This window comes from Natator depressus, chromosome 11 (genome assembly GCF_965152275.1).
Source record: "Natator depressus isolate rNatDep1 chromosome 11, rNatDep2.hap1, whole genome shotgun sequence".
NCBI classification, from domain to species: Eukaryota; Metazoa; Chordata; order Testudines; family Cheloniidae; genus Natator; species Natator depressus.
In genome coordinates, this window is record NC_134244.1 from 27,517,768 (window position 1) to 27,531,675 (window position 13,908).

At 39.8% G+C, this 13,908-nt stretch overlaps 1 protein-coding gene across 1 annotated transcript in view; it reads left to right on the forward strand.

Annotated features, from left to right (window-relative positions):
• Nucleotides 1–3,601: 3,601 nt before the first annotated feature.
• The window catches only part of RIF1 (replication timing regulatory factor 1), a 57,934-nt gene continuing 47,627 nt past the window's right edge, over nt 3,602–13,908 (forward strand). Inside the window, exons 1-8 of the mRNA XM_074967329.1 lie at nt 3,602–3,755; nt 5,442–5,520; nt 6,793–6,889; nt 7,714–7,844; nt 7,928–8,022; nt 10,054–10,243; nt 11,630–11,722; nt 11,824–11,962. Of these exons, the coding sequence (XP_074823430.1) occupies nt 3,649–3,755; nt 5,442–5,520; nt 6,793–6,889; nt 7,714–7,844; nt 7,928–8,022; nt 10,054–10,243; nt 11,630–11,722; nt 11,824–11,962 (931 nt within the window). The 5' untranslated portion in view covers nt 3,602–3,648. The remainder of the gene's footprint in view (nt 3,756–5,441; nt 5,521–6,792; nt 6,890–7,713; nt 7,845–7,927; nt 8,023–10,053; nt 10,244–11,629; nt 11,723–11,823; nt 11,963–13,908) is intronic.

Below are 13,908 nucleotides of genomic sequence, written 5' to 3' on the forward strand. Positions count from 1 at the left end.
CATTGAAGGCTTCTATTTAGCTCTACAGGTGCTTCAGTGGAGATGTAAGAGTTACTGTGCTACTAAGACCTGTGCTCATCTCTGTGGCACTTACAAACATTGCAGAGACTGGGGCCCCAACTGAATTTGTAAGTTCAAAATCTGTTTCCGAAGAGTTTAGAAGCATTGCAGAGACTGGTTTCAGAGTAGCAGCCGTGTTAGTCTGTATCCGCAAAAAGAAAAGGAGTACTAGTGGCACTTTAGAGACTAACCAATTTATTTGAGCATAAATGTTCGTGAGCTACATCCGATGAAGTGAGCTGTAGCTCACGAAAGCTTATGCTCAAATAAATTTGTTAGTCTCTAAGGTACCACAAGTACTGCTTTTCCTTTTGCAGAATCTGGGATTCCTAAGAAGCATCTAAACCAGACCTCAGTGGTTCAGTGATCAACATTACCCAAAAGAGCTCCAGTAGTGTGAATTCTTTGATTCATTTATATAGTATTATTCATATTTAAACAGTATGACAGGAAAATATTCAGTTTATATATATATTATTCTCACAGCAAATAAGTTAATAACTTAGTGCAAGTTCATAATTTAATTGGTTAATATTAATAATATACTAAAAGCACCCTGATTCATTAATAATTAAATCACGAGTGTTTTAATATCATGTGCTGCAAAGAGCCACAGGAGACACATTAAAGAGCCACTTGCAACTCATGGGCATCTCGAACCACTGCAGTTACTGTAAGGTAAGTAACCTTCTTATTTCCTTTTAATGACTAGTGTGACTCAGTGATCTCTTGGTACCAACTGGCAGAGAGCGCAGGAGGGGCATAGAGTTTTACTGGGATCCCCTGAGTCAGATATATACATAATAATTCACTAAAGGGTGCCATATGAGGTCTCTAATGAGAGCCAGAAGCCCACTGGTAATCATAATCATTGTGAAAAGTAAGTGTGGGTAATATTGAAGGAATTATGCATCTATATTGAAAATTATGTCCCTAAGATAGGTAACGGGAGGTGACATGTCTCAAACAGGTTCTTTTCAGGAAGGAGTTTTGGGATTTCCTCTGAGACCTTTCCACTTGACTTATCCAGAACACCTTGTCCAGTTCTGGGAGAACACTTCATCCAGTTCTCTAGTCATCGGTTTGACTCCAGATTTTGTCACTCTGATTCCTTTATTTGGCATTCAGAAAATCTATGCTGAGCTGATCAGACTCACGCGTAGGGGGTGCGTATAGGGCATACCACACATCTAAAGTTACACAGAAAACCTCCTCCTTTATATACATTTACACAATACATTGCATTTACTATTCTTTTTGCATCACATTTTGGGATTGTTTCCTGCATAGGAACCAAGCCAATCTCTGTGCAGCATACTCTGTCCATGCATTGTCCATGCTCAGCCTACCCTTTACCTCATCTCTACATTCCTAACTTATCTTGTCCATTGTTAGTAAATGGTTCCTTGGGTGTTCTCACTCTTATCTTAGCAAGCTCAGACATTCTGTCATTTTAGCCTGATGACCTATTTATGTATCTTATTTAGCACAAATATTCTGTTTTCAGCCTAATGATCTGTTTACCTCCCTAACACTGTCCTCCAAGAAATCAGACCTCCCTCTATATGTTAATTACTCATGTCAGGTGAGGCCTCCGCTATAGGGGGTGACAGATGCTTATATCCCTGTCTGGTCATTCTGTATTATATGTCTCATGATGTGTGCCTTTTTCCATGCTTAGCCAAATGCTAGTCAAGAAATTGTGAAATCTTCAAGAAAGGAAATTTACAGGAAGAAATAACCAGCAGAAGAGCATCCTATGTACGAGTAAAGACAATGGATTGTTGGGATATATCTGGGAGTGCAGAGGAACACCCTGGGCCTTTCACCAAGGAGGCAAGCTAACAGTGTGACTTGTCTCATAAATGGAAGATCACAGCCAAGCCTGGCTGTAAATCGCTATAAGACATTAAAATATCTACTTAAGTAACTCTAGCTTCCAGAATGTGTGTTATGATTTTATTTTATACATAATTGTTTATTGCTAATACTCCTACTTGATATGACTGTAATCTCTATACTTTGTTGTTCAATAAACTTTTACTTGTTTTCACTATAAACATATCTAAGTTGTATGTGTTAAGCAATGATCTGAGGAGTAATTGGTAAGGTGAAGAGTACTGCTTCTTTGGAAGCAGTGAATCTGTGAATACTGCAAGTGTCCAGTGGACCAGGAGCTGGACTGGACGCTCTGAGGAGATGCTCGGCGGGCTCAGGGGTTGGAGTGTGCCAATCACCAACGTAGAGAGACAGGGCAGGGCATGCAAGACCTAGAGAGGAATTCTTGTGTTGCTCGTGGCTGATAGTCAGAGAGCTGGCAGGCACAGACAAGTCTTCCTCACACTAAGGGGAGGTGGTAGTGAGGTGCCTCGCAACTGTGGGTACCCCAGGAAGCACAACAGTGGCATAGTACACAGGATCTAAAGCCCGTTTGTTGGTTAACCAAACAACCAGAAACTCAGAAACAGTTGGATGAATTTTCTTCAGACTTTGCACAGATTTTCTCCTTTGCCTCCAGAGTAAATCTGGCAATTGTCACACCAAGCCAGCAACAGAAGGTCCTAAAACTGGTTTCCCCGTAAGATGGTGCACATGGTCAATGTGGCATAGCTCCCGCTCATGCTGTTTGATTCATTATTTTCCTGGCCCATAACCCTATCTAGGGTCACCATACATCTGGGTTTTCCAGACATTTCCTCTTTTTTGAGTCTTCATTCTCTGACTAGGTAGATTTTTCAAATAACAGGCAACGTCAAGGATTTTTTCAGAGCAGATGCCACAGCTCAGAAAGAGCTGTGATTGGTCTGCTTCCTGTTTGGCCCCTCCCTTGCATCAGCAGCTGAGTGGTCCAGTCCCTGGCAAGCCACAGCTGCAGGATCGCACCCACCCAGGCTCCGGCTCCCAGCCCTGCAGAGAGGGTCCTGCAGGGAGGTGCTGATTGGTGCGACCTGGGCTTGTGCCACCAACCCTGCCACCGTGGCAGGGAGTGACACTGCTCCCCACCACCAGTGAGTAACCCCCTCCCTCGTCCCCAACTGTAGCCCCCCCAACTGCACCTCCCCCACCTCCTGCAGTGTCCTCTTTTTGGGAACCTGAAATATGGTAACCCTAAATCCCTTTGCTTCAGATGGCTCAAGTGCCCATTTCCTCTGGCTTGGGTGCAGTTACAAGAGCCCCCTAGCAGCTGTTCAGGAGTGGATTGCAGGCAGCAGCTCAGACATGATCTACCCTGCCCCCAACTGGCGGGCGCTGCAAAAGCTGCAGACAGCCAAGAAGGGCCCAATCCGTCACAGGGGAGAAGGAGGGGTCCTGATCGACGACTCGGCGCTCCACCGCAGGCATGGCTGCGCGGGGAAAAGCGCGCGGTGGGAGGGACGGCGCCGCTCGCTATCTCGGCGTTCGGTCTCAGGCACCGCCTTTTGCGGCGCTGATTGGCTGGGCAAGTCCAGTCCCGGTCTGTCTGGTGGCGAGTCCCGCGCGCCGCCATCTTAGCCCGGGAGAAAGCGAAGCGGCCGGTGCGGGAGGGGAGGGGAGCGGGCGCGGGGATTCTCTGCTCACCAGCCTACGTCTCTCTGCCCCCGGAGCACCATGAGCGCCGCCGCCGCCGGCCCCAGCTTGCTGCCCCTGCTGGAGACCCTGGAGGACCCGGCCGCCCCGCCGGGGGAGCTCACGGACGCGCACCTCACCATCGTTAAGTGAGTGCGGCCGCCCCGCCCCCAGCTCCGACACCCGCGGGCTGGGGCGATGGCGGGAGGGGGTGTAGCTCTGGCACGGCTTTCTGTCAGGGCCGCGAAGCGATGGGCAGGAGGGGAGGGCTCTGCCCTGGGCTCACTCACGTGCGCCCGCCTGGGAGAGGATGCGGGAGCCGCGCGTGTGCAACAGGTGTGAGAGCGGCTGTGTGTGTGGGTAGTGGGGTGCTCCAGGTGAAGGTTAGCGGGGGGGGGCAGGTTGTGAGCTTGGCGGTGTTACCTGGTTACAGACAGCGGGCGGGTCAGGAGGCATGACTGGAAGCGTGTGTGTGCAGCCACACGCTGAGCGAAGGGCATGGAGTGTGGGGAATCTCTGCGTGCACCCTGTTGAAGGCAAGGGGGCATATTGGATAGATCCTCAGCGATACGACTGTCGGCAGATACCAATGGCACACTCATGCACGGACAAATTCAAGCAGATTTTTAGCTGGAGGTCGGGGGTGGGGAATACCTGCAAAGTTTAGAAATATTTGGCCATTTGTGAGCAAATGCTTGAGAAATCAAAATGCAAATCAAAATCTTATTTGCAGATGGGCTTTTTACCTAGCTCCAAATTTCACCAGAAATGAATGGACAAGTGTCCTGCCTCTTGAGATCAATGTGCTTTTCTGGTTAGAAAAGCTCAGGTTTTGTATTGTTGGATCCTTCATGATTTCTGTAATATCATATTTTATCAAAGTGTTTGACGTCAGCCTGTTTAACTAAGTTACTGTAGCACCTGGAGAGCCCATTTGAGAATTGGGGACCCATTATGTAGGTACTGTACAAATGAGTACAAAGATAACATCCCGTCCCTGAAGTTACTCTTGGGGAAAATCAGATAGGCCTTAATCCTGCAGACAGCTGTACATAGGTGTCTTTAGGCAATTGACTTTAATGAGACTGCTTCCATGCTTAAGTGTTTACAGGAGTGGGGCCATAATAGAGAGAGAGAAAATGGAATGCTGCTAGCTTAACTTTGGCAAGAAAAGCTTCCTCAGAGTTGCCTTTGGTGATCCCACAAGAAAAAATCTGTTTCTCTTTTAAGAAACTGTTCACACATGCCTCAAATTGTAACTGTTAAAATTTACTGGCTCAGTTATGATGTGGTACCTTTACATTTAGGGTTCAATCTTCCATTCAGATATTTGGTGGGGATCACTAGCTATTGTGTATGCATATTCTTTCTAATTCTTGGAGCCCAAACTCAAAGCTTGATGTTAATTTAAAAAAAAAAAACAACCTAATTTTTCTTTAACTCCTTTTGATGTATGATTTTGTAAAGTTTATTTGATTTTCAATAGCAATTTCAATTTGGTATATGAATAATCTCTAGTTGTTTAGCAGCAAGAGTAGCAAAATATAAAATACACTAATATCCTGTCTTCACAATACGGTGATCGGCTATATTAGTCATTCTGCATGGTTACAGGCTTAAGTACAGACCTGTAATGCTTAAAGGTGTGATTTTTCTTTCCTCTCCCAACACTTGAGTGCTATTTTCAACTATTTTTTTTAAAAGATGTTCATGAAACTGTAACCTTTAGTTAAAAAGTAAATAATTTGACAGTATTTTAATATAAACCTTATCATAGGAATAAAATATTTTATATTTGTAAATATGACTTATTTTTTTCTCTCTGCTTCTTGGAGTCGCCTGACTGGGGAGGAAGGAAAAGAATTCACTGCAGATGTTGGAAAACACTTTTCTCGACTTTGTAAAGTATTTAAGGTGTGTGTTGTGTTCCCTAAAGTTAATTTTGCTGTACGAGACTAAGTAAGTAAATGTACGAAAGCTTAAGTCACGATATGGGTTCAGTGTGAGGCTGAATTAATACTGAGCTCATTTAATTTGCAGTCAAGCTGGGTTTGGAAGTAGCCTAATTTTGACCTCGTGAATTAAGGTATCCAGTAAATTGTACTCTCCTGGCTTTTCCTTCACATCATGGAGATTAATCTTTCTGTACTAAAAGAAGATACAGTTTCTCCAGGTTTACTTCTTGACTACAAAATGGCTTGCAACAAACATTTCTTGGATGCAAAGGACTGGTTGGGAGGCATGGATGTTTTGCGGTGCAGTCAGGTCGAGTTGAGTTTTCGCAGCAAGGGCTCACTGTCTATTATGATTGTTATAACCAATACTTAAAAATATTTTTAAAACTAAAAAGCAACCCCTACCGTTGTTCCCTCTAAGCTGTGCGCGTGTGTGCGCGTACGCAGATCCTAAACCCCGCGCACACCGTGAAACACCACGTGCACAATTTGCACAGAAGCACAGTAATTTGCACAGAAGAAATTTTTTGCACACACGGCCTGTCAAAAATTAGAAGGAACAAGTCTCCTACTATCCATGCCACTTCTCTGATGCATCCCACAATAGGCTGGCACTAGTAATCATAAAAACTAAGAATAATGTAATCTGAGGTGTCTGTGTAGTGCATAATGGATGGAATGATTTCAGATTTTTAAGATCACTATCTTTCCATGTAGTGAATACCCCCATAGCCTGAGTAGTGGAGATCATCAAGATATTGCTGACATAATATAAAGTTATTTGCAGGTCCTTTTATTCGGACTTCCTTTCTTGGTAACCAGTTCATCTCTATTTTAAGCATGTAATGCTTATTTTATTCAAAATACAATAATAAAAAAATGGATGATTGTTCCCCATTTATGTAAAAATCATTTCAGGGCAGATTCTTATATGTTTTGGAACTTAATTCTGTCACCTGTAAATCTGGACACTTGTTATTGAAGTGTCTTGAAAACAACTAGGTTTTGTAGTTTTAGGTGTGACTTTGTGCTGTAGAAGCTAGGCATAGTTTTCAATTTGCATTTAGGTATAAGAGTTCATTAAGCATGGGATTTTTTTATTGTTCTCTGTTCCATTTCATTGACTTAATCATAACTCAGCTGAGAAGCTATACAACACATAATCATACTTTGTAATTAGTGAGACGACTTGGAGTTTTAATGTCTTTTTTTTTTTTTTTTTTTTTTGCAGGCACACATTTCTAGTCAAAACTCAGAGCTGAGCAGTGCAGCACTACAAGCTTTAGGATTTTGTGTCTTTAACTCAAAGATTACCTATGAATTATCTGGTAAAAACAAATATTACTAGAACTCCTTCTGTTACCTCGCTTTTGAAATGTGCCTTCATCTGTTTCTTTAATTCTAGATTAAAATTAGGAATTTTCAGGTAACAAGGCAGAGATTTGTAGGTAAAATGTTTGAATTAATTGCTGAGTTGGTTCCAGGTGATGGGGAACAGCTTGCCCTGTAGTGTAGGCATAATGTAATTAATTCATTGCTCCCAAACTCTCTCAAACTTTATTCTATGTCCAATCATCATGTTAATAATGCTGAACATTATTTTTCTTCCAGAGTGCTGTACAAACAGCCTCTTCACTTTCAGCTTTGCTTCTGTTAACGGTTAAAACCATGTAGAACCTGGGATGGGCATACACCATCAACAAAACGGTGAAATTGACTATGGCTAAAGTGCTACCAGTTGCACAGCGTTTTAAAAAAACGCAAACGGGAGAATTAGAGAAATATTTGTTTAGTCTTTTGTGTTTCTTGTAATAGGTACATTTTTTCAGATGGAAATTTGACTTTCAAGTTTATAGTGTTTCAGTTTTCTATAGTGCTAGTGTAGATGGCAACATACGTATGTACTATTCTACACATTTTTGCCTATTGGTAGTCTATTTTAGTCACTCTTTCTTGGAAAGTTTATTTATATTTAATATAGTTAAAATGTTAGTTACATTTTTGTGGGCTTTGGAATTGCGTAGCTGGTCCTGTATTAACGTTTGATACGCCCAAGCAAAAGTTTCTTGTGTGACCTAAAAACTTGCTAAGAAAGTGAATAGAATTTGTGAAAACATAATTTGAATGCCATATGTTCTTTTCTGCTTTTTAGCAACTGAAGTACAAGAGTTACTTTCAACAGTGAACAGTGTTGCTGTAAAAACTTCAGACAAGAATACACGCACTCGAGCCCTTTGGGTAATCTCTAAGCAGACCTTTCCTTCTGAAATTGTTGGGAAGGAGGTGAGCTTCTTAACTTTTTTTTTTTTTTGCCTCTCTCTAATTTTAATAGACAGTTTAGTTAACTTCATCCCTTTGTTCTTCAGGTACCCAATATAATTTCTACACTAGAAACCATACTTACTAAAGGAGATGTATATTCCATGGCTGTTGAATATGAAGCACTAAATGTTGTCATACGGTATGTGAACTGTAATGCTAAACGTTTAAAATACTTATTGAGTCTTTGGAAAAGCCCATTTGAAAAAAGAATCTGTTTAAGATAGTTTAAGGACAATATTTGACCTACTTTAAAATTGTTAAACATGCTGAGTAATGTTCTCAACGTTGCCTGTATATATTTTTAAAAAAATCAGTATGATAAAGTCAAGGTTTTTTATGAACTGTCATAACTACTTATGCTTTTTCTGAAGCCTGCTAGACCATTTAATTTGCAAAATGTCTTTCCAGACCTATAACGTCATCACTGCTTTTGATGTGGAAAGGGACACAGTCAGTCAGATTAAAAAAAATATTAATTGCTACCATTTTTAACAACTTAAGTTACTAAACTTTTTTTTTTTTAAGTCTATTCTACTTTACACAATTGATTCTTTGTTTTTTCCCTACACCTTTTAGTCACCCTGGAAAATGAAGCTAGACTCAATGAGATGTTTTTAGCATTGGGTGGGAATGTTTACATCCAAAAACTTTTTTTAAGTTAATTACAGTATTTATTATGATACTGTTTTGTACTAGTTTTTAATTACAAAGGCTACATTTTAGGATTAAAACTTACTAAGGGTGTGTTCCTCCCATTGGCATTGTTGGAAATAATAGAAATAGTAGATTTTATCATCAACACTGAGTGAATTTAGTATTCCTGAGAGTGAAGAATTAAGATCATTGGCTTGAAGCAGACATGTTAGGCTCATTGTAAAATACTCTTACCATCTCTACTTTATTTAGCAGAGACAAACTACACAGTTGCACTGAACGATGTGGTAGTGTGTGTGCACACATAAATTCAGTCTCATTGTAGTCTTTATTTTACTTGAGACCTAATCAGTTTGATTTAAGTTCTCTAGAGTGGTGTTTGAATGACCGGTCCATGGACTGGCACCTGTCTCTGAGCTCTCCCTGTCACAATTTAGGAAGGCAGCAAGCTGGTCCCTGGTATCAAAAAGATTGAGAGAAACAGTCTCTAAACTGTGTCAGGGAGATCTTAGGGACCGATGTCAGTCCATAGTCCAGGCATTGAGAGAAACTGCTCTAGAGCAAACTGGCTAGTTCACTTAAGTCCCTATGTTAATTGGCCCTTCCAAAATAAACCTTGTAAAGTAGAGAATAATAGTTACTACTGTCCACTTGCTACATTTTCCTGATGTATGGAAAACAATTCTGGCTTTAGTTGAGAAGGTTCAGTATGTACTTGTTAAAGACAAACATTTGACTCAGTGATTTTTGAATAATTACCTACTGTTATTACAAGTAACACCTAAGATTACTATAACTGAAAAGTTAGGTTTTTTCTGTGTGTTTATATTGTGTATTTGGCAATACTGTGGGCATTGTTAATTTCCTTCTGAATAATTTAGTTTTCCCCTTGGGTGTATGTTGTGCCTTTCACACAGCAACAGAGATGATAGCTCTCTATTGGACAATAGTGCTCAATAGGAAAATATGATTATAAAATTGGCAGATATCCTCAGAGGTTGCAGGTTTATAGACCTCAAATTAAATGTAACTTAAAAATAATTGACTAGGTTTCAAGTTGAAGATAATCTTTTAACAAGGACACCTGTTCAGAGGTCCTTCAGACTAGCTTTCTTTCCCTTCTAACTTAATGGAAAATTACTTCCCTATAGTATCATCTGCTGCTTTGGGTTATACCATTAAGAACTGGAATCTTAACTTGAACAAAACAAGTGCAGAGGAAGTTGTTCAGAATAAATTTCTCCTTTTTTATCACCTTGGTGAGGCTTTTTGAGGGAAGTATCTGAATTGGTACTTCAGTGATATACTGATATGTAGAGTTTCACTGAGTTAGATTTTCCAGGTGTAATTCAAATTTATTAGATAATGTTTTGAACAGCATTTTGTTAGTGCATAATACATCTGAATTATAAATGCATATTTTAATAATGCTAGCTAAGGATATTTTTGTTAAGCCCAGCAATAAGTGTAGTGGTTCTATATGGTAGTTAATACATGTGTACTTTGTTGAACTCAGTCTAATGGAACAGACTCCAACCCAAATGGGAGAAGAGGCTGTGAGATGGGCAAAGCTGATCATTCCTATGGTCGTCCATTCAGCTCATAAGGTGCAGTTACGAGGTGCGGCTGCATTGGAGATGGGAATGCCATTGTTACTTCAGAAACAGCAGGAGGTGGCAGTCATCACTGAACATCTTATGACTACTGTAAGTGGAAAATGCTTTTAAAAACTTCTTTCCCTCAGGATTTTAGAAATCTGTGAGACTTCTAATAATGTTTTTTTTTTTATGCTCTTAAAATACCATTTAACTTTCTGAATTACCCTATGTACTTGTCTCTGCAACCTTGACTGGAAGGCCATTTCATACTATGATTTTTTCAAAGCATCTGTTACCTTCCGTGAACCAAATTCACATTAGCAGTGATAGAACTAAAGGCATATTCAGCTTGGGCAGTGAAGAGAAGTGCAAGCTTTCTTAGTGTCTCAGTATGCTTCCACACAGTTTTGGAGGGGACTCTGTCTCCGTACCCATTCATTCTTTGATTTGTCTGCTGAGAGTACCAATGAAAGTATTAAGAACTAAGACCATCAGCTAACTTTTCCTAATAGTACTCAAATGGTGGCAACCTATTTTGGCTGTTATCAACATATGCTGGATTTGAACCAGTATCTTGAAGACGAATGGCTCTGTATCATGTTACCAGTCACCTTAGCCAGCCTTGCAAAATTATACTTGCCCAGTGTGAGTAAAGTATCTTCATTTTTTTTTCTATCCTCATTAAGACTAAAGTGAAAGTGAATTAATTTTGTGCCAGATTGTAAACTTTTGTGACAGTTTTGTAAGACTGCCTAAGCCTTACAGAAATCTTTAGGGGCAAGGGCTTTTTATTGTGTGTGCTCAGGGCCAGTCATGATGGGGTCCTAGTCAATGACTAGTTAAATAATTGCCCACTATTTCTATATTAAGATATATATTAGAAATGGAAAAGGACTGTGTGAGGTCTGCTTTTCTATTCTACTGCATAGTCAAGATAGAGAACTAGTTGTTTTTAAAAAAAAGGTGAATGGGCTTGCTTGGCATAAAGGGAACCCAAAAGCCTCTGTTCCAGGTGGGTGGTGATGTTTCCATTCCCCCCCAGTGGTTTCCTTCAAGAACTTCCTTACAAACCCTGATGTTGTAAGAGGTGACACTTGGGACAGGAGGAGCATGCTGGTGTGGGGCCATGGCATACCATGTTGCAGCACTGTGGCCTGGTTGGCTGCTGTAATTTTCATATACCCTTGGGCCTGTCTAAGTCACTCCAGGGATGACTTCAGCCCCAGAGCAACCCAGCATTGGGAAGATGCAAAGGTGGCTTAAAGCTACTATATTCCCTCCCACACCTCTTGTGACCTGCAAGTTTTGTGCTGCGCCTCTAGAAGTAGCACAGTTAAATCCCATGCTGGGGTCACTTCCTTTTAACTCTTGTCAGTATAGTACATCTGTATTTTAGAAATTGTATTAACTTAAAAATCTTCAGTATAAAAACTTGTAGCTCATTCTATGTATTTCACTGCAGAAGAAAATATAACAACCTTTTATTGTCTTCAGAAAGTAATTTCAGAACTCCAAAAGTTATTTTCTGCAAAAAATGAGACCTATGTGTTGAAGTTGTGGCCTTTGTTTGTCAAGCTACTTGGAAAGGTAAGCAGAAGAGTAAGAACTTTATTATTTAAGGTCCATGACAATAGATACTGACAGTGTAAATGCTTCATTGTATAAAAACAGTATTATTTTACCTTTAGACACTCCATCGTAGTGGCAGTTTTATCAACTCATTGTTGCAACTGGAAGAACTTGGATTCCGTAGTGGATCACCAGTGGTAAAGAAAATAGCCTTCATTGCATGGAAGAGTCTGATAGATAATTTTGCTTTGAATCCAGGTAGATAAAAATATATTAAACAACTTAAGTTTAATGTTGAGCTAACCAGGAGAAAGGAAAACACTTACCCATCTTAATCTGGTAGTGCTCAACTATGTACAGATTAAATATTATCTTTCTAAAAGTGCACATTTCTACTGATTGTTGGTTCTTTCTCAGCTCAGTCTTGCTGCACGGTAGAATTACTAAAGTTAAACATTTTTTTTTTATAGTAGTTTAATTGGGCCAAGCACAGATAGCAATGAGAGGACGCACAAGGTTACACTACAGTTCTTCATTTTGTGCTACATGGATTTATTACCGGGAACGGTGGTTAAGGAATCTGGAGATTTGAGAAATTACTTCTGTAATCAGTACTGAGACTTAAACAAGCCTGTTTAAATTCAGCGTGCATCCTGACTACTTTATAAAAGATCCTTTGTAAGATTGGACCATACTTACTCTGAAGGAAAATGAGGAGACAAAAATGAAAGTTTCTTAAATTAGTAAAATTTCATTTAAATTCTCACTGAAGTGTTTATTCTCCACCCTCATTATTAGATTTGGCAGAATTAAATTTTTTAAATCTGTATGGTTAATATTGATTATTTTTAAGCATTTATTTTTATTGATTTAAATTTTCCCAGTTGCATGAGATTATGGGGGTCTGGCAACAATTATTTAATTATAGTTGATGCTGTGATTCAAAATGTTAAAGCTTTATAACAGTTAAAACGCAAATTGTCAACATCACTTTTGTCAAAATATACAAAGTAAATATCCTTAAATCAAACTCCTAAGTTCTCAAGCAGCATTTTTCTTACTTTGCCTATCTGTAAATTTTGATGATCATAAATGGAAGTATTTTTTTGGTCAATTTACGTGTATATGATAAAATTGACATTTACCAGGAAAAAGCTAATCCTTCCAAGGCTATTTAAAATAGATCATTTAGCAATGCTTCAGTTCTGCTAAAGAAATTACAGATAGGATTATTGGTGGTAACGTGGCTTAATTTTCCAGGACAAATAAGGAATCTAAGTCAAAACCCTAGCATTCTGTGGTTCTGTAGCATACAATATTTATCTCATACTAGTGAAATGACTAAATGCATGTTCTCTGTTCTTTTGTATGGTTTATGTGGAGTCAAGAAAAAACTGTCTGGATTTGCTTTGCCACTTCTCCAGAATATAAAGGCTAATTAAACTGGGAAATTAAAGCTGTGTCAAAAGTAACTAATAGCCAAGCCATGTAGACACTTCACTGCTATTGTGAACGTTTGTGACCTCAGACATGTCTATATCTGATTTAAGATCTGTCAGCCTGATGCAGTTGCTCAAATGTACAAGTAGAGTTTATTTGTTGTCTTATTTTCCTATTACAATGTCAAATGTTGTTTGAATGACTTTTTCCTTTCCACATCCAACAAGAGTAGATCTTCCTCCTCCATGCATCTACTGGAGTTAAGATAGCTTGGGGAAACACCTGCTATTTCCATTTAGAAAGCTCTGTTTGTAGAACAATCAGCAATGCAGCACTACCCTACTAACCACTCTTCTTCAAATTAACAACCTTTACCTATTAGCCAGTAATCTCTAACAAATTGCAGTGTATTTTCACTTTAATATTTTGAAATTTTGGAGCTCTCCCTTGCCTTTTTGTTGTTTACAGACACCATATGGAGAGCTCTACACTGTCCTCATCTTAGCTGAATGGTGGTGGATTGATGCTGAAGCAGCCAGGAAGGCCCACTCCAAATACAGTGAGGTGCTTTCGGCACAGCACTCTTCTTATAGTGTTGCTAATGCTGTATTTGGCAGGTTCTGTCTTTCTGAGCCTGGTCAGCCCTGAACCCTGATGCTGTTTTACCTTCGCTGGCAAGTCTTTTTGTCCTGTGTCAACATGCTAAACATGACATTCAAGCTAAGGAGTGAATACTGGTTCTCTCCCCTTTTCCTCCTTTATTG